The sequence below is a fragment of the Macrobrachium nipponense genome, chromosome 5 (genome assembly GCF_015104395.2).
Source record: "Macrobrachium nipponense isolate FS-2020 chromosome 5, ASM1510439v2, whole genome shotgun sequence".
NCBI lineage: Eukaryota > Metazoa > Arthropoda > Malacostraca > Decapoda > Palaemonidae > Macrobrachium > Macrobrachium nipponense.
The window spans coordinates 89,552,937-89,578,515 of record NC_061107.1 but is presented as its reverse complement, the minus strand read 5'-3'; the positions used below and the strand labels follow the sequence as shown (position 1 = coordinate 89,578,515).

Sequence of the window (25,579 nt, the reverse complement as noted above, 5' to 3'; positions counted from 1 at the left end):
TCACCTTCGTGCATTAGGGGTTATAGGTCGATGCTTTCCTATGTTTTTAAGGCAAGGCTCCCTGAGATCTCTTCATCTTATGTCATTAGAGATTTACTTAGATCCTTTTCCCTATCTCGACCCAGTCCGCAGTGTTCGCCTCCGACATGGGAAGTTAACAAAGTCCTTCAAGCCTTAAGGTTCCCTCTGTTTGAGCCTCTGAATTCTGCCAAATTTAGGGACCTCTCTTCTAAGACACTCTTCCTTTGTCTCGCTGGCTACAGCCAAGAGGGTGGGTGAACTGCAAGCACACACTTTTCTGGTTGCCAGATCTGGACAAGACATGATTTTGTCATACCTTCCTGAATTTGTTGCAAAGACTGAATCGTCTGATAATCCCATTCCCAGGTCTTTCGTACTGAAGTCGCTTGTTGACTTTGTCAGTAATTTAAATGAGGAATTAGTTCTTTGCTCTGTTAGGGTGCTCTCATGCTATTCAGGGTCGTCCCCGTCATCTGTTTGTTTCACCCCGAAATGTCAAGAGACCTATATCAAAGAATGGTGTATCCTTTTTTCTCAGAGATCTGATCGTTAAAACTGGTGGTTCGGCTGCCGGTGAAGACCAGACGCTGAGAGCACACAGTATTAGAGCAGTTGCTACATCAGTAGCTTTTATGAAGAACGTCTCAGTCACCAAGGTGCTTGAGGCGGCGACTTGGCGTTCTAATTCTGTTTTTGCCTCTTTTTACTTGAGGGATATTTCTCTAGTTCTAGGTGACCTTCGTTCTTTGGGCCCATTGGTGATGGCAGGACAGTTCGTCAGACAGGATAATGAGGTAGTCTTCCTGCTATACGTTTGGTTGCTACCTGTATATTATTCATTAATTTTTGTTTTGTTGTATATATTTGTTTTTTGTTTTTGTATTATAACCCATATCAGTTTTTGGCTTAGTTATAATGGGAATTAGGCAGTTTGGTATGTATTTAGGTGTTGTTGATGACAAGGACTGACTGCTTGGCAACTCATGCTGCTTCCATTGTCAGTGTGACGTGGGACCGGCCTCTGGGTTGTCGGCACTGGTGACTACGCTTCTCCCAGAGTCGATGCCGACCTAGGACTAGCCACTGGTTCGCTTTTCCTGACAACTCATGCTTATTCCACTGTCCTGGGCAGGGAATTAGTCGATGGATCATCTGCTGTCATTTGGTGACTCGCTCACCTTCTACTTTTTGTCTCGCCTGTTTTCTCGGAGTTAGACACTCGTGCGAGATCGGGCGACATTTAGTAGCCCTGAGTTTCTTGTTGACGAAGTCGGTTGCGTTGATACACCCCCGATGATCGTGTAACATGAGACCAGGTTGGACTGTCAGGCATTCGTCCTTCGGGACTGAATCGCCTTTTTGCTCCGGGCTCCTTTCTCTTGGCATCAGAAAGTTCGAGTCAGGAGTTGCTCATGAGCCGATTCGCTGCTGGTGACGTTGGGTTGCGTTGATACACCCCCAAGGTTTGCTTAGCTTTGAATTGCCCAGACAGTCCAGACACTCATCCTTCAGGGAAAGAATAGTGCTTGATAGTCTTCAGAGTGCAGCCTTGTTGTCCTCGATTCGTCTGACTGGTCAACTGGTCGGTCACCTGACTTTAGTACAGACGGACTGACTATTCACTTACTCCTTGTCCTGTGCTACCGCAGTTCGGCGGCATTATGGTAGGAGACTTTGAGTTGTTAGTATCTTAGACCTTGGGTTGAGTTTTAACTGCCTATGATATATATTTCTTTGATTGTTTTATGTCCTATTCTGTCCGAAGGGGAAATTGTACTCAGATTCCCTCCTCCTTTTCAATGTGGTTAATCGGGCAAGATAAATTATATTAAGGTAGTGTTTATTAATATGGAATTTTTATTCTAAAATTAATATTAATAATACTTACCTGTATAATTTATCTAGTCCCACCCATCCTACCCCACGATCTGCCTATCACAACTGATTTTGAGCGAAGGTTTTGTAACTGTCAACGGCAGCGTTGCCAACTGGCGGACAGAATAGTAGGTAATAGGGTTGCCAATGTGGTGAATTTTGGTGCGGTTTTTGGGGATTTAGGGCTAGATAAATTATACAGGTAAGTACGTACGTGTACGTATTATTAATATTAATTTTAGAATAAAAATTCCATTTTATATATGGAAATGTGTGCAATTTCATGCACAATACAACTAAAAACAACTTATGGTTGTAGCTTTTATCAGTTTTGAAATATTTTCATATAAATAACTTTTAAGTGCCAAAATTTCAACCTTCGGTTAACTTTGACTCTACCGAAATGGTCGAAATATGCAATTGTAAGCTAAAACTCTTATATTTTAGTAATATTCAATCATTTACCTTCATTTAGCAACAAATTGGAAGTCTTTAGCACAATATTTTGATTTATGGTGAATTTGTGAAAAAAAAAAAAAATTTCCTTACGCCCGCGTGGTAACTTCAGAAAAAAATCATAAATTTTTTTGTCTGATTGTTGTAATGTTTTAAATTAGCCGTTACATAAAGTTTTATATATGAAAATGTGCACAATTTCCTTTAGAATACAACTTAAAATAATTGAAGGTTGTAGCTTTTCTCATTTTTAAAATATTTGCATATAAATCACAATAAATAGAGAAGAAAAACACATTCTGTTAACTTTGACTCTACCGAAATGGTCAAAAAACGCAATTGTAAGCTAAAACTCTTACAGTATAGTAATATTCAGTGATTTATCTTCATTTTGAAACAAATTCGAAGTCTCTAGCACAATATTTAGATTTATGGTGAATTAAAAAAAAAAAACTTTCCTTCCCTCCGCGCGAGGAATCTCCGCCGCAAATCTACGAAATATGTACGTCGCATTCTCGTAATATTTGCTCCATTTCATATTAGGCATTTCATAGAGTTTTATTTATGAAAATGTGCGCAATTTTATGTAGAATACAACAAAAAATAATTGAAGGTTGTAGCTTTTCTCATTTTTGAAATATTTGCATATAAAAAATATTTTTAAAAATTCGACATTCGGTCAACTTTAACTTGTCCAAAATGGTTGAAAACTGCAATTGTAAGCTAAAACTCTTACAGTATAGTAACATTCAATCATTTATCTTCATTTTGAAACAAATTGGAAGTCTCTGGAACAATATTTAGATTTATGGTGAATTTTTGAAAAAAACTTTTTTACGTCCGCGCGTTACGAATTCATGCATCATTTTGTGATAATATTTTCTCTGTGTTGCTTTGATCGTTTTACAATGTGTTATATACCAAAATGATTGCAATTTAGTGTACTGTACAACGAAAAAAAATTATCTCGTTAGCTTTAACCGTTTTGCTTACAGAGCGATTTAAATACAATTATATATGAAATTTGGTTTTTGCGCTATAATATATCGCATTATTTATATATGATAATGATATTTTTTTTAATTTCTGATGGTTGCATACTAAACTTCAAGCAATAACAAAAAAAAAGCCAAAAATGAACTCATAATCTTGAAAACTAAGCGCGCTGTGATTGTTTGAAAAAAATATTTTTTCCGCTTCGGCGCTCACTCCGAGACCCCCTTGGCATACGGGAGACGAGTTTTATTACACCTCTTCGTTGTTAAAGGGTTAATAGCAATAGGTGAGGGATTTCTGTATCCTATAGCATTTTCGTACTTTAAGCCAAGTGTAATTTGATGCAATAAAGAATTTATATTTTTAGATTTAAACTATTTACGTGATGCTTTTATAGAGTTAACGTGTTGAGTTTAGACATTTAAAAAGCTTCATAGGTTAGGCCAGAAAGCACCATCAGGATAATCCATTCCAGAGAATTCAGTGTATATTTTTCTGCAGCTATGCCAGTAATACAGATTTTTGTATGGAGACTTGAGTAAATGATTTGAAGGCATTTTTATTTCTTGGTGAGACATTGGTTGGATGTTTTATATTCACAAGAGTTTGAATACAATCCCATGTATCTTTCATTTGATTAGTATAAAAGTTTTCTTGTCTCTTATTGACTACTTTATTATTTCAGGTCAATCAGATACGAGATGTTGGCCACCCTGCATATGTGCAGTTACAAAAGTTACGCAAAACTGAAGGGGGAAATGCAGCAATATCAGCTGACAAGCAGTATCAAGTATGATTTGAGCACTGTACATGTTTGTGTTGAGTATTCCATGCGTAGTTGCAGAGATACAAAGTAGGAGAGATTATATAGACAGATAACCTTTGCTCACCATTTATAAGTACAGCAAAATATAACCTAATTTTTAAGATGGTTTTGAAATTTCTATATCAAACAAACCATTCCCTTGTAATGCCTTATGCTTTTATAGGAAGTGTTGACATTGCTTCATGTCTACCAAAGGTAGGTGGTGAGAGAAAACCCTTTCTTGTCTCCATTCATCTCTTGGTTAGTATGTACTAATTACATTTTTTTTTCAGGAATTTGTGTGTGAGGCTGGCATCTTTCTCACCAGTGCAGTTAGTCATTATGTATAGTGGGCTGATTGTGAGAAGATGAATTTTTTATAAGCTTCATTTTTTTCTTTTACAGACCCAGTACTTTATGATAATATAAAATTGCTTGAATTCATTCTACACATGCTCAAAAAACAAAAGAAGGGCTCCCACCATGTCATCTGCATGTATGGGCTCCAAAGTGACATCTAATATCAGTAAAATTATTCTAAGTGTTGTTTAATTTATTGCTGAGAGTGGGTGGTTGGAAGGAGAGACCTGAATGATTTTTTAGTGATATGTTTGTATGTAAAAAAATTAATTTTGGTTTGTACAAGACTGCATATTTTTAGAACTCATCATCATATGAATATTGATTAACTATTTCAATTGGAGGATTGGAACCTTTGAAGCCAGATGAACAGCTGGTTTTAGGAACCTAAGTCCATAAGTGTTTAGGACTCACAAGGGATTATTAAAATAGACATTCACCTTCCTTGCCTATGGTTTTTACTGGCCAAAACTCTTTATAATATTACCTGAAATGACAAAAAAAGATACCTGCCTCATTCTTGCAGCACTAAGTTCCACAATCAAGATTATAGTTTGAGTTATGAGGATGAGATAGTCATAAGGGCTTGTATATGGATGAGAAGAACTGATATTTGACTACTAAAAGAAATGGGAGGGCCAGTAGAGAAGGTATTAAAGACATATGAGTTAGATCTTATTGATGGGATTTTACTAAGAAATTAAGTTCGTAAGAGTCATAATTACTAGGTATCCACTTCCATATTAACTTCAAAGATGGGTGATTAAGATACCTCCTAAATTACATTATGCCTGTGACTATAGCGTCCTGGTAAAACCTCAATATGACTTGCATGTGCCAATGAAATATAGTGTTTTTAGATAGTACTTCTGTTTTGACCAGTGGCTAAAAACCATGGGGAATCTCCTGTGGGTTTCCACAGGTAAATAATTTCTCACTTGTCTCACTGGACATGGACAGGTCTTAATTACTCTGTAGTTTTTGTACATTCAACTTCCCTGTCAGATATATGCTTAGCTATAGACTCCGTCATCCCCGACAGAAATTCAAATTTTGCAGCACACGCTACAGGTAGGTCAGGTGATCTACCGTCCCGCCGCTGGGTGGCGGGACTAGGAACCATTCCCGTTTTCTAATCAGATTTTCTCTGTCGCCGGTTCCGACAACACTGTTGTTGGTTCCTCCTGACCTGATTTTCGCTTTTCGTTCGCCTTTGATCTTCTGGACTGTCTTTTTGGTGAAGTACTGGATCGTTGGTTTGGCATACTCTATTGTGGACTGTTTTTGATTACGCTTTTGGATTTTTTCTTTCAATGTCAGACTCCTCTTATGTAATTAGAGTGTGTGTGAATGAGGGGTGTAACGTGAGGCTACCGAAGGGTTCGGTAGACCCTCACACTATGTAAGAGGTGTAGGGAGAATGAGTGTTCTTTTACTAATCCTTGTAAGGAGTGTGAATGTCTGAGCGAGGAAGGATGGAGTGCTCTAACTTCCTCTAGAAGCACTAGTAGGTCTCGGTCTAACGAGCCAGTTGAGGATACGGTAGTTCCTATCCCTAATGTAGTTGTAGCATTCTCTCCTACGGTTTCAGCTCCTTCGCCCTTCACCGAACCTGTGGATACGTCCGTGGAGATGGCTAACATGAAGGCCGCGTTACGAAAGATGGAGCTTCAAATGCTTGCATGGGAAGGTAAGAGTGCAGTGTACGATGAGTGTAATGTTCCCAGTGCAGTGGAGGGGGCGTCTGATCGGCTCTGCAACGCTCCCAGGCCTAGACCTCTTCCAAGCTCCCAGGCCCAGAGGAGAAGGAATGTCGAAAGCCGTAAGGAGGCTGTGGAGAATCTCCACCGGTCAGGCGTCCCTTCGGCAGTATCTGTTGCTTCGTCCCAGACTGCCAGGGATCGCCGCTGTAAAGGCATCCTGAAACAGTGCTTTTCTTCATCTGATTCGGCTTCTCCCAGACGCGGTTGGAGTTCGGCTGAGGAGTCACGCCCCTTGAAGAGGAACTGGAAGGCTCCCAGCAGTATGTTGGACTCCAGCCCGGAGAGGTTTCCAGAGGAGTCTCCTGTAGACAGGAAGAGAGCCAGAAGAGCCCCTGTCAGCCCTGCGCCTAGTTTGGATCCTCCTTTGGCTTCTAGACCTTTTTCTCCGCCCTTGGAAGAGGATCAAGAGGGTTCGACTACAAAGATCTTTCTCAGTCTGCAGCAGCAGATTTCGTCACTTGTGGGCGCTCTTGTTAGAGATCCTCCGCGCAGGAAGGACGTATCACTTCCTGTCAAGAGATCCCAACGCTCTCCGACCAAGAGGAGCTCCTCTCGGAACGAGAGTTTGTCTCCGAGAAGTGCCAAGCGCCTCTCGCCTGGACTTTCACGGTTCGCCTGAGGCTCGCTCTTCTCCACTCAGCTGTGTTTCGCCTAGAGGAAACAGTTCTCCTCGAAGATGTGCATCTCCTTATAAGCTCTTGACACCGACCAGGGGCACAGCGCCAGACGTAGGCTCGGTTTCGACCAGCCGCGAAGCGCCAGCCAGGTGCAAGGCGCCAGCCAGCCGCGAGGCGCCAGCCAGCCGCGAGGCGCCAGCCAGCCGCTATGAATCAGCCAGCCGCGATGCGCCATCAAGCCGTGAGGCGCCAGCCAGGCGCGCGGCACCATCCTGCCTTGAAGTGCCAGCCAGGTGCGTGGCGCCGGACAGGCATTCTACGCCTACTAAATGCTCTTCTCCTGATAAGCAATCTCCTTCTGTCGACCGCTTCTCTTCGGGTAGAAGCGCCTCTCCTCGCAAGTGCTCCTGCCATTTTAAGCTCTCGTCACCAGACAGGCGCTCTTCGCCTACTAGGCGCTCTCCTTCCTTCGACCGCGCTTCTCCTGGCAAGATTGCAGAAGAAGGACTTGATGATGTCTCAGAGGACGAAACTCCTAGAGCGGCAGCGCTGTCGGACTACAAGACTTTGGCGGCCCTGCTGGTTCAGGAGTTCGGTGACTTGCTCAGCCCAGCTGTGCCTCCCTCTCCTCAGTCGCTGTTCTCCAGGACTAGAACAGCAAATACTTCCTCCTTCTTAAAGATGCGCCCGATTATCTCGATGAGGAAAGCACTCCAATCGGTTGGGACTTGGTTGAAGTCCAAAGAGGAGGCAGGGAAGACTGTTTTTTCGTGTCCTCCCTCCAAGCTCTCGGGAAGGAGAGGAATATGGTACGAGACTGGAGAACCAATGGGACTGGGTCTTCCATCCTCTGCGGAGGCGAACTTCTCTACCTTGGTAGATTCATCTAGGAGGCATGCTCTCCCCATGGCCAAGACTACATGGGGAATGTCTGAGATGGACCATCTCCTCAAAGGACTCTTCCATGTCCTGGAAGTGTTTAACTTTTTGGATTGGTCCCTTGGGGCGTTGGCTAAGAAAACTTTGGATCCTGAGTTTCTTGGGCCGGAAGTCCTTAACAGCGTGCTGTCCTGCATGGACAAAGCTGTCAGAGACGGATCGGGGGAGTTAGCTTCTCTCTTCGGAGCAGGAGTGTTGAAGAAAAGAGCAGTTTTTAGCTCTTTTCTTACCAAATCCGTCTCCCCGGTACAGAGGGCTTCCTTGTTGTACGCCCCTCTTTCGAACCAATTGTTCCCTTCACAGTTGGTGAAGGACATTTCTCACTCATTGATGGAAAAGGCTACCCAAGATCTGCTGGTTCAGTCTGCTTGGAAGGCGAGACCAGCTGCCTCCACTGTAAGGAAGGAGAGTCGCCCTCCTCAAGCGCCCTTTCGAGGGGGTCCTTCTTTCAGATCTTCCGTCAAGAGGAAAGGACCTGAGAAACGAGGTAGGTCCTCTTTTAGGTCCTTCAAGAAGACCAAGTAGCAACCGAGTCCTCCAGACATCAGTAGGTGCCAGGCTTCTCAACTTCTCAGAAGCCTGGGTACAGAGAGGAGTAGACAACTGGTCCCTTTCTATTCTACAAAAGGGATACCTCATCCCCTTCAAGGAAAGACCACCCTTGACTTCGACGCCAAGGGAACTTTCGCCAAAGTACAAAGACCCTGTTCTGCGACGAACCCTTCTTCTCTTAGTGGACCAGATGTTAGAGGAGGCTATAGAACTAGTACTGGATCCCCACTCCCAAGGCTTCTACAATCGCCTTTTCCTCGTACCGAAAGCATCGGGGGGGGTGGAGACCTGTCCTGGACGTAAGCGCATTGAATCGCTTTGTGGAGAAAAGGAAGTTCTCCATGGAGACAACTTCCTCAGTTCTTGCGGCCCTACGTCCAGGAGATTGGATGGTTTCCCTGGACCTTCAGGATGCGTACTTCCATGTACCGATTCATCTGTCCTCAAGGAAGTATCTCAGATTCATGATACAAGGGAAGATCTTCCAGTTCAGGGCTTTGTGCTTCAGCCTGTCGACGGCTCCGCAAGTTTTCACAGGGCTCATGAAAAATGTAGCCAGATGGTTACATTTGAAGGAGGTGAGGATCTCACTCTATCTGGATGACTGGCTTATACGAGCCAAGACGGAACGTCAGTGTCTGGAGGACCTAAATACGACTTTGATAATGACCCGATCTCTGGGACTGTTGTTAAACCTCGAGAAGTCCCAGATGATCCCCAGCCAGAACCTTGTCTATTTGGGGATTCGGATGGATTCTCGGGGTTTTCGGGCTTTTCCATCCCAGGAAAGGCTTGATCGGGGCATGGAGAAAGAGCGAAGCTCCGCGAGGGAATGGCTGAGTCTGCTGGGGACCCTTTCCTCGCTGGAGCAGTTCTTCTCTCTAGGAAGGCTTCATTTGAGACCCCTGCAATTCTACCTCAAAAAGGATGTGGGATCAGAAGTCAGAAGACTTGGCGGATTCCTTCCCTATCCTGCAGGAGGTAAAGGAGCATTTCAGTTGGTGGCTAGCTCCTCTCAAGATGAACAGAGGCTTGTCCCTGCTGAAACCAAGCCCGCACCTAGTGTTGTTCTCAGATGCATCAGAGTCAGGTTGGGGAGCAACACTAGGGGCAAAGGAAGTGTCATGCACCTGGAAGGGGGAACAGGTGACCTGGCACATCAACGCGAAAGAGCTGTTTGCGATCTTTCTGGCTCTCAAGTCTTTCAAGTCGGAAGTCAGAGGCATGGTGGTCCAAGTCAATTCGGACAACACCATGGCTCTGGCTTACATCCAAAAACAAGGAGGGACACACTCCTTCTCCCTTTACGAGATTGCAAGAACCCTGCTTATCCGGGCGGAAGAGAGAGAGATCACACTCTTAACCAGATTCGTCCAGGGAGAAAGGAATGTGAGAGCGGACCTGTTGAGCAGGAGAAACCAAGTCCTCCCAACGGAATGGACGCTCAATCTTGATGTTTGCCAAAGGCTGTGGGCCCTGTGGGGCAGACCACATATAGACCTGTTTGCCACTTTTCAGAACGAGGCTGGACAACTTTTTCTCCTCGATAGCAGACCCGAGAGCTATAGCAATCGACGCTCACCTCCTGGACTGGTCAGGCATTGATGCTTAAGCCTTTCCCCCATTCAAGCTGGTGTGGGAAGTAATGAAAAAGTTTGTGTCCTCTGCAGGAACGAGTCTTACCCTGATCGCTCCCTTTTGGCCCGCTCAGGAATGGTTCACAGAGGTACTGGAATGGACGGTGGACTTCCCCAGATCTCTTCCACTCAGGGGAGATCTGCTCAGACAACCCCACTTTGAGAGGTTTCACAAAAACCTCCCCGCTCTCTGCCTGACTGCCTTTTGACTATCAAAAGACTCGTCAGAGCGAGAGGCTTTTCGCGAAAAGCTGCTAGCGCGATCGCCAGAGCCCGCAGGTCTTCAACCTTACGGGTGTACTAATCGAAGTGGGAAGTCTTTCGACGATGGTGTAGGTCAAAGAAGCTGTCCTCTTCTAATACTTCTGTGACCATTATTGCCGACTTTCTTCTCTTTTTGAGAGAAGAGTGTCATCTTGCAATATCTACGATCAAGGGGTATCGTAGCATGCTGTCTGCTGTCTTCAGAAACGGGGACCTGAAGATCGCTGAAGATAAAGATCTGCATGACCTCATCAGATCGTTTGAGACCTCCAAGAATTAGTCCTCTCAACCACCTAGCTGGAATTTAGATGTGGTGCTTAAATTCCTAATGTCTAACAAGTTCGAGCCTCCCCATCAGGCTTCGTTCAGGACCTGACTAGGATTAGCGAGTTGCAAGCTCTGGACTCAAGAGTAGGTTTTAAAGGGTACTCTGCTATCTGTTCCTTTAAGCCTTTATTCCTGGCCAAAAATGAGAACCCCTCGAAGCTCTGGCCTAGAAGTTTCAAGGTTAAGGGTCTCTCTCCCTTAGTGGGGAAAGAGGTAGAAAGGTCTCTTTGCCCTGTCAGGTCAGGACCCTTAAATATTACCTACAGAGGAAAAAGCAACTTAAGGGCAGTCTAGAGAGTCTCTGGTGTGCGGTCAGAGACCCAAAAAGGCCCATATCTAAGAACGCTCTGGCTTTCTTTTTGAGAAGCATCATCACGGAGGCACATGTGACGTGCGATGAAGATTCTTTGTGGCAGCTTAGAGTGAAAGCGCATGAGGTAAGAGCCATTGCGACTTCTCTAGCTTTCCATAAGAATATGTCTATGAAAGATATTCTAGCTGCCACTTTTTGGAGATGCAACTCTGTGTTTGCATCTCACTACTTGAGGGACGTAAGGGTTACGTACGACAAGTGCTTCTCGCTGAGGCCATACATATCTGGGGATTCGGTGCTGGGACAGGGTGCTAATTTTAATCCTTTATAGTTTAGTTTAGTTTTAATTTGTGGTGTTGTGTTTTTATGGTTGTTTGAAAGAAGGTTTGGTGGTAACTTCTTTCAATCGTAGTTCTAACCCGGGTTAGAGGGTCAGGTGGTCGGGATTGGTTTTGTGCTCCTTGATTTTGCCAGAGGCAAGAGGTTTTGTCATGTAAGTGGGATAGCCCCCATTGACAAAGATCCTAACAAGGTTCTGTCATGTCCGCAAGAACTCTCAGCCATAGGTCACTACCTCGCTGAGGCTCTTGAGGCAAAGCAGGCTCATAGACAGTAGCCTTGAAGTCTTCTGCCAAATCAGGTAAGAACCAAGGTTTCTAACTTACAACATGTGTTGTTTTCCTGTTTATTTCAGTAATTAAGCTGTCTCTTACCCTCCACCAAGGGTGCCAATCAGCTAAGTATATATCTGACAGGGAAGCTGAATGTACATAAATGATATTGTTATGATACAATAAAGTTTTGTACATACTTACCTGGCAGATATATACTTAGCTATAGACTCCGTCGTCCCCGACAGAAATTCAAATTTTGCGGCACACGCTACAGGTAGGTCAGGTGATCTACCGTCCTGCCGCTGGGTGGCGGGACTAGGAACCATTCCCGTTTTCTAATCAGATTTTCTCTTCCACCTATCTCCTGAGGGGAGGCTGGGCGGGCCATTAATCGTATATATCTGCCAGGTAAGTATGTACAAAACTTTATTGTATCATAACAATATCATTTTGCTGACAGTGAATGGTCAAGAAAAGAGACCTTGTGAGGTGGAGACTGGGTTTTGGCCACCAAACTGGGTATATATGAGTCAAATACTCTGTGTGAGTATCTTACCTGGAAAGGCACGCTGCTGCTACCAAAAAACAGTCTTGACAAACATCCTTTAGGGATGCTGGGCTTATACATAGGACCCGAACAGTGTTTAAAAATGAGGAAGTGACTCCCTGAAGGTGGTTCATTGAAAAGTTGTGACAGAGCTGACTTGTAACCCATTATAGTGGAAACTGAAAGATTTAATGAAGTACACTGAAGGAAAAAGGAGTCTTAAAATGTCGAATAGTAGTACAGGAATGGGTTGACACCTCTTCTAAAACACTATTTAAAAAATGCATGACAGATGGACTAGTTCAGTTGGGCTGTAGACTGCCAGAATTGACAGTTACTTTGGCAGCATGGCTCAAAATTCTCCCTGATAAATCCCTGCTTGGTAGCCTTCAGTGTAGATAGTGCATACCCTATGTTCTAATGAAAATGCTAGAAGTGCAACAGGGGTAGTGGACTCTTCCAGTCTGGAAGAGATATCAGCAGCTCTACTTGCAGCTGATTGCACTTAAACTTTCTCTATACAGGCGGCCCTCGGTTAGTGATTTTCGACGCTAAGCGATTTTAAAGCCTACAGCCACTGCACACCTTTCGAAACTAGACCAGTCAATGGCGCCGTAATCCCATAATGGGGCAATAAGTAAAATTATATTTATGCAGTATAGTACTATAGAATTTACTGTACAGTACATTATAGCATTGTAAATACTGTAAAGTGAAAAAAGCCTAGCTTTAATCCTTTGGGTGTGTAGAGTACAGGCAGTCCCCGGGTTACGACGGTCTCGGCTTACGACGTTCCGAGGTTACGACGCTTTTCAATTATATTCATCAGACATTATTTCCAGGGTTACGACGCATGTTCAAGGGTTACAATGCCTACAATGCTCATCTCACAGATGAAATATGATACCAAAAATGCAAAATAATCAATATTTGAAGGTTTTTTTCATGAAAAATGCCATAAGAATGCAGTTTACATAGTTTTCAATGCACCCAAAGCATTAAAAGTAAGGTTTTCTTAGGATTTTTTATGATGTTCCGGCTTAAGACGATTTTCGGCTTACGACGCGTCTCAAGAACGGAACCCCCGTTGTAACCCGGGGACCGTCTGTATGTAAAGATATAATAGTTTATACAGTGTACAGGTAACTGTAGTGTTCAAGTTACGATCATTAGTCTTACGATAGTCCAGTTTTATGAGAGATCAAATTACAATGGCCTAACTTTATCCATCTTCTAGTTATATAAGTTCAATAACAGCAAAAGAGAATGATGAAAGTATGGTTTTAACGTTATACTCGTTGAGTGAACGTGTACAGCCATGAACAACCGAACGAGAAATGACTTTTTTTTTCTAAGTTCAACCTAACTGGATAACATCCGTTTGGCTTGTATTTCAATCATCGTACTACAGTACACTATTACCGTAGTTGTTATAAATGGCGTTATGTATAGAATAGAACTAAGATATCTTAATGTAATAACTTTATTCGCTATAGATCAAAGATCAATAATAGATGAAAGATCAATCGGGAAATATACTGTTAAATTTAAACCTAGTTATAACTGAAGCTGAGAAAACTGTTCAAGCTGCTAATGACTATTATAGTACATCGGCAACAAGGATAAAACTGCAGTAAACGTATGCCATCAAACACAACCGCAGATAAAATTGGGATAAAATAATTTTAATCAAAACTACTGTGCTTGAAAGAATACATTTTACTGTTGGTTTCACGCCGATATAAGATAAATAACGTAAAATTTGTATTACGATGATATAAAGGATTATTGCGAACGGAATCACGTAATTTTTTACGCAATAAACATGCTGCCAACGTAATCTGTTAACGAAAAAAAAAGTAGTTTACATTCACAACGAGACCTATTCAATAAATATTTCCACCTAAAAACACGTTGTATAAGGAAAAATAACTTTGTCTCTATAAGTCAAGTATCTAGATATTCGTTTATGCTAACTAGAAGCAAGAGAATTCGCTCAGAATTGCATTATGGTGAAACAAACTCGTATTTATCAGCTGATTTCAAACCACAACATTGGCCGCTCCTCAGAATTTGTCATAGTATTTTATAATACAATAATATGAGAATACATACAATATTCTTGGATACAGTGAAATAATGTATAACTTTTTAAAGGATTTATGGAAAAGATGCATAATTAATAAAATAACACCATGCATTTTTCGGAACAGTGGCGGACAAGAACGAACTTGAAAAAACATCCCCTGACAAAATAGAGCGTAGTTACAAAGGCTGCCTTAATTTGTATCTTATTTATGTACAAAAATGAAAATACCTTTACGTAATATATTTTCATACACATTTTAAACATAAAAGCATAAACATTTAAAAAATCGACACATCGATCGCCAAATTTGCATTCTTTTTAACTCTATATTTTCAGAAGAGCGGCAGACAGCGGCATACAAGAACGAGCATTGAAAAAACATCATTGTCGATAACTTGAAGGGCAGTTTCAAAAACTGCCTTTGTATCATATTTCTGTGCAGAAATAAAAATACCTTACACATAATACATTTTCATACACATTTTAAACAAAAGCATGAACATTTATAAATCGACACATCCATAGGTAAATTTGCTCTTATGTAACTCAATATTTTCGGCATAGAACAGCGTCAGAGGCATATATTTCACCCTAATACCTATGTAGTAACTCTCCATAAAATTTGTTAATATAATTTGCATAACCTTTATGGTCTGAACGGCATTTCTACAAATGTATGAACTTGTTAGACAACGGCGCTAGCGGCGCTGTTAACTGAAAATTGTGCCGTAAAAGTACCTTTAAAATGCTGTATTTTTTTCATTAATATTTTTGACGACAGCCGTAAAACCGATTCGTCGTTGAGTGATTGCGCCGTTAACTGCGGGCCACCTTAATTGATCTTGTTAACGAAAAGGGGGGAAGTGTATACAGCTTTGTTAAAGAAAAGGGAGGAAATGTATGCAGCTCTTGAGCGATCTGGTTGGACATTCACGCATTGCTTTTTCATGCTACCCTGCCTAGCAGAGCAGAGCAGTAATTTGACAGCCCGGGGGTATCCTGCAGCTTTCACAGAGCACTACATGTCTGGATGTAGAGACCACTCTGAGGTCAGCCCATAGCAAAATTTCCATTAAGTGGTGCTGTGCCAGGGATTACATGCCTTCTTTGTTTCTCAGGTAAGCCACTATGGTAAAGTTGTGTGATTATCCCAAAATTTTGTTGGACATATGGGATTTGAAGGCTTGCAGATCTAGAAAAGCTGTTCAGTTCCATATGTATATAGTCGTGCTTCTTCTAAGGACCATTGGGCTCAAGTTATTATGTCCATCCTATTTGCTCCTACCTTCTGTGGAAGTGTTGCTGAATAATACTAGTTTTCGTGGAGGTAAAGTGAGAGGAGAATGAAAAATGCATAGAAGCAAATTATGATTTCATGAACTTCCTTACAAATAAATGGTTGCTCTTATATTTAGAAGCTTACAAGCAAACAAGATTGATTCTCCCCACCCAACCATTCTATTGAGCACAGGCATCCCTTGGAATAGTGCTTTATACCTATGGGACAATCATTGAGAGACAAGGTTGTAACATCTATTTAGGGAGATATCTTCATATATGTAGTGCAACCCAGTAAGTCTGTCATGGTTAATATGAGATGAAGTCAGTACTTTAAAGATAGCTGTTACGAGGCTATTGAATGCAATGTTTTCTATTTATACACAATCATGAAATTTGCTTCAAGAATTTTTACTTTGTTTCAGCCACTATGGGAGCCTAAACCATCAAGGATGCTCTTCATGCAAATGACTGATGGCACATCTGTTGTTCAAGGAATGGAATATAGGTTTATTCCACATCTTAACGTAAATGTCAAACCAGGCACCAAGGTATGTGTCCCTTGTATTGTAATGTCTTCATAAAAAACATACTATGTATTGGCCTCTTCATTTTCCTTGCATTTTACTCTTGTTACTGCATGATGTTTACCAGTGTTACTTTGTTTGTAAACTTGTAAATAAGGAATTTTTAGTTGTTCACACGGGAACAAACCTCTGGTCTTAACAGTAGGATAATTTTTAGCGCCTAGCTGGATCCGGTTAAAAAGAAGATGAAAGCAAGGAATCTTGTGGTATCTGGCAACGCATGTGTAGCTCGGGCTAGGAGTGGTCAAGGACAACGCCGCTACGCCAGTATTTCTTTGACCGCCTGGGCGAGAGTTGTTTCACCTCTCTTGGCCTTTTCCCGGTTCATTGCCCGTTTAGTTTCTTATGGTATTATGGCTTCTTCTACTCCTTCTTCTCCTTCTTGGCATCAGCGTAATGTGCCCCGGAGTGTTCCAGGTTTTTCGTGTTCTCGTTTTTTGGCTTCGGCAGCGACCGACCCTCACATCACATGCAGTAGGTGTCATTCTAATTTGTTCATGAAACTTACCTGTCAGATATATATATAGCTGTATTCTCTGAAGTCCGACAGAATTTCTAAAAACTTACGACACACGTAGTGGGAGTAGGGTGGTTAGTACCCATTCCCGCCGCTGGGAGGCGGGTATCAGGAACCATTCCCATTTTCTATCAGATTTCTTCTGTTGCCGATGGTGTAAACAACTGTTTACACACCTCCGCCTCAGGATTTTGGAAAACTTTTCATTGGCTTCAGTATCCTCTTGACTTTTTGGTTTTTTGTTTTTGGATCGATAGCTTGGCATACGTGACTTTGGATTGTTTTGAATTTGGCTTGGTTTTTTTCCTTAAATATGTCTGGATCTAGTTTGGCTAGCGCCAGGGTGTGTTTGAAAGATGAATGCAAGGTGAGGCTACCAAAAGCCTTGGTTGATCCTCACACATTGTGTAAAGGTTGTAGGGGACAAGTTTGTAAGTATGATTTTCGCTGTAATGAGTGCAAAAGTTTGGATGATGTACAATAGAAGACGCATGAATCCTACGTAAATAAATTAGAGCGTGACAGGATCAGGAGGTCTTCCTCCAGGAGTAAATCGGGTAGCAGACAGGGTCTTAATGTAACCCCTTCTAACCTTCCTTTAGATTTTGTGTCTCCTAACCCCGTAGTGTGGCCTTCGGGCCCTCAAGTGGTGTCTGCGGAGGGTAATGCCCTTTCGCTTATTCTGGATTCATTGAAAACGCTTGAATCTAAAGTTCTTGCCCTTGAAAACTGGCAAACTAAGTGCAGTGATAGTGCCCCTAGTGAAGTGGAGGGGGTGTCAGATCGGCCCTATAGCGCCTCTAGGCTGGGACCTCTGCCGGACTCCCAGGACTCAGGGAGAGGGCATGTCGAAGACCGAAGGAGGGTTACGGGGATCCCCCACCGATCTGACGTCCCTTCAGCAGTTCCTGTGGACGCATCCCAGGCTGCTAAGGAGCGTGCTCGAGCACGCATCCTGAGAGATTGTATTGCAATACACCCCCTGAACACCTGAACTAGCCCTGGTCACTTACCAGCCCGAACCATCATTTATTAAAAATTTACCAAATCTTTGGTTAAAATAAACGATCAGTGTTGCCAATCTCCTGGCAAACACCCTCGTTCCCTAGTTACCAGCCCACCGCTAGTAGCCCTGCCTCACGGGCCGGTCACACCTGCCCTCTCACGTCAATCATAACTCAATAACTCTGTATGAGAGGGGAGGAGGGTGGGAATCATTCAGGTGTTCAGGTAGGTATTACAATATTAGTTTTACAATAAAAACTTCATTTCTCGTCTTCCGACGCGTCCTCCCCGCGCAAGGGGTGGGAATCTCGTCCGGATTCGCGACCTTTGAAGAGGACTCTTCAAGATCAAGACGCTTCACGTCATGCTATGTCTGATTGGCATTCTTCTCCGGAAAGCGTAGCCTTTCCGCCCCAGAAGAAGTCTAGGACGTCATCTGATGATGACGACTTCGAGCGCCCCAGTCGCTCTAGAGCCAAGGCTGTTCCTGGGAGAAGGAAGAAGGCATCCCCTCGCCCCTCGCCTTCTCACAGGCACAGCTCGTCTCCTCGTAAGGAGACTTCTCAGACTGAGATAATCCTTGCTATGCAACGGCAACTGGACGCTTTACTTAAGCAGAAGGAGACGGTTCCTCGTCACAAGAAAGACGACAGACTTCCGATCAAGAGAACAAGACAGTCTTCTCCACCTGCTCCTCTTTCGTCCCCGTCTCCTGGTATTTCGCCCTCTAGACTTCGTTCTGCTCCCCAGTGTTCGTCTAGAGGTGGCGGTAGACGTCATGAAAGAGAGAGGTCTCATCACGCTCCCCTTTCTTCTCGTCGAGAAGACGCTCGGCATTCCGACTTCGACGTTTCTGCTGGCGACGATGTGGTTCCTGTTGGACGAACTTCAGTACTTTCTGCTCCTCTTCGACATGCTCGTGTCGACACTCAACGGGACGCTCGTCAGGTGGCAGGCCCTGTTTCTTCGCGGGACGTTCGTAGGGACGCTTCGCTGGACGTTAGGAGAGACGCTCCGCTCGACGCTTCTTTTGACGCTTCGCTGGACGCTCGGTTGGGCGCTGATTTGGACGCTTCGTTGGACGCTCGTAAGGACGCTAGGTTGGACGCTCCGATGGACGCTAGTAAACATAGTCGTAAGAGCACTTTGGACGCGAATGTGGAAGTTCGCTATCACTCGGACGCTGTTCCCGAGGCTTTTGCTGACGCTTCACGTCTTCCTACATCTTCACGTTCTCCTCAAGTGGTGATTTCTGACCCTGTGACTGTTAAGGATTCTGTTAAGGGTCCGCTACCCTCTTCTTCTCGTCATCGTTCTGACATGAGACTTGGAGCAAAAGGACTTTTGCCTCTTCCTTCGGGGTTTCACTCGGGTAAGGAAGAAGGGGAACTAAGCTGTTCTTCTGAGGATGTTGACGAAGAACAACCTTCGACGTCGGCTTCTTCAGACTACCAAGTATTGGCTCGGCTGCTTCGTGATTCGTTTGGGGATACCTTCCTTCCTTCTGCCCCTCCTTCTCCTCCATCGCAGTTTTCGTCTTCGAAAGCAAGCAAGACACCAGGGTTTGTGAAAATGAAGACGTCGTTGTCTACCAAGAGAGCTTTCCGAAAGGTTAACACCTGGATGGAGTCTAGGAAAGCAAAGGGAAGGACCACTTTCGCCCTGCCTCCGTCTAGACTTAGCGGTAAGGCAGGGATGTGGTATGAAACCGGCGAAGAGTTAGGATTGAAGGTTCCTACGTCAGCGCAAGGAGATTTCGCCAGCGTTGTGGATGCCTCAAGGAGATCTCTTTTAGCCTCAGCTAAAGTGTCGTGGACGACTTCCGAACTTGACCATCTTTTGAATGGACTTTTTAGGTCTTTGGAAGTCTTTAACTTCTTAGACTGGTGTCTCGGAGTTTTAGACAACCAGTCTTGTAAGCCAGATTCGATCAGCTTGGGGGAGCTGTCCAGTGTATTGTCATGCATGGACAAGGCCGTCAGGGATGGCTCAGAGGAGTTAGCCTCTCATTTTTCAGCAGGCGTGTTGAAGAAAAGATCGCTCTATTGCAACTTTGCGGCTAAGTCTGTCTCTCCCTCACAGAGGACAGAACTTTTGTATGCGCCTTTTTCGAGTCATCTCTTCCCCCAGGCTATGGTGAAGGATCTGGCAGTAAGTCTTCAGGAAAAAGCCACTAAGGAGGAACACACTCTCGCTCCCTGTTTGCTCTAGCGAAAGAGATTCTGCTTTGGGCGAAGGCGAGAGAAATCACGATCTTGACAAGGTTCATTGCCGGAGTCGAGAACGTCCGTGCGGATCTCCTCAGTCGACAAGGACAGTTGCTGCCGACAGAGTGGACCCTCAATCAGGACGTATGCCAGGAGCTGTGGGGTCTTTGGGGATGTCTTTTGGTGGACATTTTTGCAACATCAAGAACGGTGAGACTCCCTCTTTACTGCTCCCCGGTTCTCGATCCGGGGGCAGTAGCAGTAGATGCCCTTTTATGGGATTGGACGGGCCTAGATCTCTACGCATTTCCCCCCTTCAAGATTCTGGGGGAAGTGATGAGAAAGTTCGCAGCTTCGGAGGGGACGAGGTTGACGTTAATCGCCCCCTTTTGGCCCGCAGTGAACTGGTTCACAGAGGTGATGTCCTACCTGGTGGATTTTCCGAGATCTCTTCCGTTAAGGAGAGATCTACTCAAACAGCCCCACTTCGAGAGGTACCACAAAAACCTCTCCGCTCTGAGTCTGACTGCGTTCAGACTATCCAGAAGTTGGCCAGAGCGAGAGGTTTTTCGAAACCTGTGGCTAAAGCTATCGCCACCGCGAAAAGACCTTCATCAATCGCGGTTTACCAATCGAGGTTTACCAATCGAAGTGGGCAGCTTTTAGAAGCTGGTGTAGGAAGAAAGGAGTTTCCTCTACCACGACCTCTGTGAGCCAGATCGCCGACTTCCTACTTTATCTTAGACAAGATCTGAAACTTGCAGTGTCAACCATTAATGGCTACAGAAGTGTCTTATCTGTAGTTTTTCGCCATAGAGGTCTTGACCTCGCTAATAACAAGGATCTCCATGATCTATTGAGATCTTTCGAGACCACCAAGGTGCCGCAACCAAAGTTACCTTCGTGGAACCTGGATGTGGTCCTCAAGTTTTTAATGTCAAGTCGCTTTGAACCTCTTTACTCTACATCTTTGCGAGATTTGACGAAGACAACTGTATTCCTAACTGCTCTGGCGACGGCGAAGAGAGTTAGCGAAATACAGGCTATTAGTAAACACGTCCGCTTCAAAGGGCATAATGCGGTCTGCCCTTTGGGTATGTCTTTTCTGGCTAAGAACGAAAACCCTTCAAATCCTTGGCCTAAAACGTTCGAGATCAAGGGTATGGCAGAGATCATTGGTCAAGAGCCAGAAAGAGTCCTGTGTCCTGTTAGGGCTCTTAGAGAATATCTTCGTAGAACAAAGGATTGTAGAGGTTCTGCGGAGAACTTATGGTGTTCGGTCAAGAGACCAAATATGCCCATGTCCAAGAATGCACTGGCATTCTTTTTAAGAAACACCATAAAGGAGGCGCACTCTTCTTGCAAAGACAGTGACTTTAGGCTGTTAAAAGTTAACGCGCACGAAGTAAGGGCTATTTCGACCTCGATAGCCTTTCAGAAAAATATGGCCCTTAAAGACATTTTAAGTGCCACTTTTTGGAGGAGTAACTCAGTGTTCGCCTCGCACTACCTACGGGAGGTGAGAACGACATATGAAAACTGTTACTCTCTTGGACCATACGTCGCCGCAGACACTATTTTTGGGGCAGGAGGTAGCGCTCATCCTTTCCCATAGAAAAGGGTAGGTGAGTTTTTAATATTTGTAATGTTTATGGTTGTAGGGTCGGCCGCCGAATGCGGTCGTCCCTTCTTTTAGCCTTTGGTATATGGGAGTATTTTGTTAGGCTAACTTAGGTGGTGGTTTTGCCTCGTTGCCCTCAGAAGTATGGTCATGGTCTAGTCACATTGTGGTCCCGTCCCCGTTGACAGATCATCTAGAGCGCACCAACTACACAGGTCACTACCTTGTTGGTAACTCTAGTGAAGCAGAAGCAGGCTTGGGTGACAGTAATCACGAAGTCAGCTATGCTAACAGGTAAGGAACCAAGATGTCAATCATCTACATTTATATGTTTCCTAAAATCCTTTTCTGTCTCTCCCACCGCCAAAGGTGGGATTCAGCTATATATATATCTGACAGGTAAGTTTCATGAACAAAATGATATTGTTAAGATACAATAAAGTTTGTTCATACTTACCTGGCAGATATATATATAGCTGTATTCTCTGAAGTCCGACACAATTTCTAAAAACTTACGACACACGTAGTAGGAGTAGGGTGGTTAGTACCCATTCCCGCCGCTGGGAGGCGGGTATCAGGAACCATTCCCATTTTCTATCAGATTTCTATCTCCACTGTCTCCTGAGGGGAGGTGGGTGGGTACTTAAAATATATATATCTGCCAGGTAAGTATGAACAAACTTTATTGTATCTTAACAATATCATTTTTTGTACTATTACGAATCCTTGCACGGAATGCCGGGCATGGCCCAAGGAGCAGTGGAGGTCGTTTTATGGCAAGAGAACATCGGAGGGTTTCGACTCTTCCTACTTGGGAAGGGTTTGCGCCTATTCCTGATGTTTCGTCTTCCGCGGTAGCCAACCCTCATAATATCGTTGTCCCTGTATCTCCTTCCTTTTCTTTCATTGATTCGTCAACGGAAGTATCGGGAGGCCGCCAAGGTAATGTTTGTAATGTAGCCCCTTCTTCCTTGGGAGTTCATTTGGTTCCCGAGAAGGGTGAGGCTTTTTCATCAATCTCTTCTCTTCCAGAGTCGGAGGCGTCCAAAATGGCGGCGATTTGGAAGATGCTTGGGCTTGGGGGTTCCCCATCCTTGGAGGGGTTGCTAGCGCATTTTGTGGAGGCTCACACCCCCCCCTCCCCGGTCTGGCCAGGCCATCCCCCCTCCTCCTGGCCTCGTCTTCGTGGGTAGCAGCAGTCGGCCATCTTCTATTGCTCTGCCAGTGTTTCCCTTCCTTGTCATCGGAGCCAGGCAGTGCTTCAGAGGTTGGACTCCGTGTTGGGAGGACTGGTAGGAAACGTGTTGCTACGTCCCTGCCTTCTTAGAAGAGTGCGCATAAGAAACTAGTGCTGCCTTCCTCTCCCTCTTCCCCCTCTACGCCCCGTCGGCGTATCAAGCATTGGAAGGCTAAGAACTTTGCCCTTCCTTCGCCTACGAGGGAGGAACAATGTGGACGTGTTCCCGAGAGTACCGTTGTTTTGGGCAGTGTTAGTGGTGTGTGTTCTGCAGGAGATGCTTCGTCCTCTGCCTCGAATCTCGAGCTTGTGGCCCCCCCTGTCCATGCACATCGTGAGCGTGTTGCAACCTCCCCTGCCTGTGCACGTGATGTTAGTGCTCCTTCTCCAAGGCCTATTCGTCACCGTAAGGATCTCAGGCGCCTCTCAAGAGGTTGAAGATAGTGAGCACGGAGGTGGTGCAGCTGGAGTGTTTGCCTGCCTCTCTCACTGGTGCTTCCAAGAGTTCGACTCTAAGGGATTCTCCTTCGATCTCGAGTGTTCGAGTTTCCCCCCATCTCACTTACGACGTCCGCCATGCCAGTGACTATTCATGGACATGTGGAGTCATCTGTTGAGGTAAGTGATGTTCCTAGTGTTATAGTGGGTTCGTCTTGGAGGCCAACGCTTGGACCCAGCCCAGACAGGTTAGTTGGGGTTTTGGACTGTTTGGCTGCTAACCCTTCCGTTAATTTTGGTGGAGAAGGTGCCTTAGAAGAACCTACACATCCTTCTCGTCGTCAGTCTCTGTTGCCGGAGCAGGAGGAGGGAGACACGCAAGAGTTTGTGTCATCGTCTTACACTCCTTCTTGCTTGGAAGCCTTGGTGGGAGCTACTCAGGCCCCCAAATCATCTCTTCAGCTTCCTTTGTCAGGGCACGTTCAGTCGGTCTTGCAGAAGGTTAACGCTTCTGTTTCGGACGGGGATGGGTTGCTTTGCTCTATGGGCTCTACCAAACTACTACCCCCACCTCTCACGAGACGTAGGAATTACTATGCTACGAGCTCTGCATTTTTGTTGTCACGCCATCTTAACCCAGACGTCATTCGCCTGAAGCCGGGTTTGACTTTGGAACAGGTGAGGTCAGTGGCTCTGTCCTTGTTTCCGCAAGATGCCTCAGCATTGGAATCTATGGCAGCCTCCATGTTGCAGATGGTTTCTTGGCTGGACCTCTTGTCTGTGGTTATTGCCAAGATAGCTTCCGACAGGTCCCCGGAAGGGTTGGTGAGTGCCTCCTTGCTTGCCAGTCTGTTGCAGTCCGTGGGCAAGGCGTTTTCATATTTGGCTCACCTCAGTGCCAATTTATGGGCTAATCTTCTTCTGATTAGAAGGGATGCGGCTTTGTCTAAGATGGAGAGATCGCCCAACACCAAGTCCTTGCTGGCAGTGAGGAACGGAGATCTGTTGGAGTCCCAAATTTTGTTTCCTCGGGACAGAACTCGAAAATGCAATAGACTGGTGCCGGGCTAACACCAAAGACTGACTGGTGCACCAGGCCGTGTCTAAGTTGGAGTCTCGTCCTCAGAGACATCCGGCTCCTCCTCCTCCCCCTGTCCAGCAGCAGTCAAAGGAGATCGTCGCCTGGTAGGCCGTCGAGGACCTCGAGTTCGGCAGGGCCTTCCAGTTCGACACAGCCTAAGTCAGAAGATCAATGCCCCTTTTGCTCTTGTTCCTTTAAGCCAAGAAGGGGCCGAAGGGGCAGAGGTAAAGGGGGCCGTCGGTAGGTTAGGGGCCTCTCCCTCTCCTGTGCCACGGGTTGGGGGGGTGACTGGCTGGCCATTGGGCCAAGTGGCAGAGTTATGGGGCGGAGAAGTGGGTGGTAGACGTCCTTCGGGTGGGATACCTACTACCATTCGACTTCTCTCCTTCTCTGTTGGACAAGCTGCAGCTCAGGAAGGCATATCCTCCAGATTCTCTGAAGTTCTTGGCTCTTCGGGAGGAAGTGCAGAAACTGGACAAGGATGCGTTAGAGGAAGTAGTGTGTCCGTCCCCGGGGTTTTACAGTCAAATCTTCTTGGTGCCCAAGGCTTCGGGAGGATGGCGGCGTGTGATCGACTTATCCACCTTGAATCACTTCGTCAGGAAGACACGGTTCAAGATGGAGACCCTGAGCTCAGTGTTGGCAGCCGTGAGGGAAGGCGACTTCATGCTGTCGATAGACTTAGGGATGCATACTTCCAAATCCCTGTTCATCCTACGTCCAGGAAGTTCCTTCGCTTCTCCCTTGTGGACAAGATCTTCGAGTTCAAAGTCTTGTACTTTGGGCTGACGACAGCCCCTCAAGTGTTCACAAGGGTCTTCTGTCTCGTGTCAAGTTGGGCACATGCTCAGGGGATCCATTTGCTGAGGTACCTCGACGATTGGTTAGTCTTGGCAGTTTCCATGGAGAAGCTGCTGCAGGACAAGGATCGTCTACTTCAGTTCTGTGTGGACCTGGGCATATTAGTCAACCAGGAAGAGTCGAACCTCATACCCACTCAAAGGATTCTCTACCTGGGCATGGTCATCGATACGACAGTGGCAAAAGTTTTTCCGTCGGATCAGAGATTGGAGAAGTTGCGGACTATGGTGTGCAACTTCCTTTCAAAGTTGCATCAGTCAACTCATCAGTGGCAGGTTCTTCTGGGAATGTTGTCTTCCCTGGAGAAGCTGGTCCCTCATGGGCGTCTTCATCTTTGGTCTCTGCAATGGAGACTGGGAGAATTCTGGTCTCCGGCAGGGGACTCTCCCCCTGTTTATGGTTCCTCTGTCTCTGGAAGTGAGAGAAGACCTTCGTTGGTGGTTGGAGGACCAGAATCTGTTGAAGGGTGTCCCTCTGCGTTCTCTCCCACCGGACTTCCTTCTGTTCTCGGATGCCTCCTTCGCAGGTTGGGGCGCTCATTTAGGCGGCCTCATCGCTTCAGGCGTTTGGAG

General features: G+C 45.1%; 1 protein-coding gene across 5 annotated transcripts in view; it reads left to right on the top strand.

Moving 5' to 3' along the window:
* Nucleotides 1-25,579, top strand: part of LOC135215488 (recQ-mediated genome instability protein 1-like) — a 359,294-nt gene that overhangs the window by 253,943 nt on the left and 79,772 nt on the right. For all 5 annotated transcript variants that reach the window (XM_064250249.1, XM_064250248.1, XM_064250246.1 and 2 more), the window contains 2 exons: nt 4,034-4,138; nt 15,879-16,004. In XM_064250249.1, the coding sequence (XP_064106319.1) occupies nt 4,034-4,138; nt 15,879-16,004 (231 nt within the window). The remainder of the gene's footprint in view (nt 1-4,033; nt 4,139-15,878; nt 16,005-25,579) is intronic.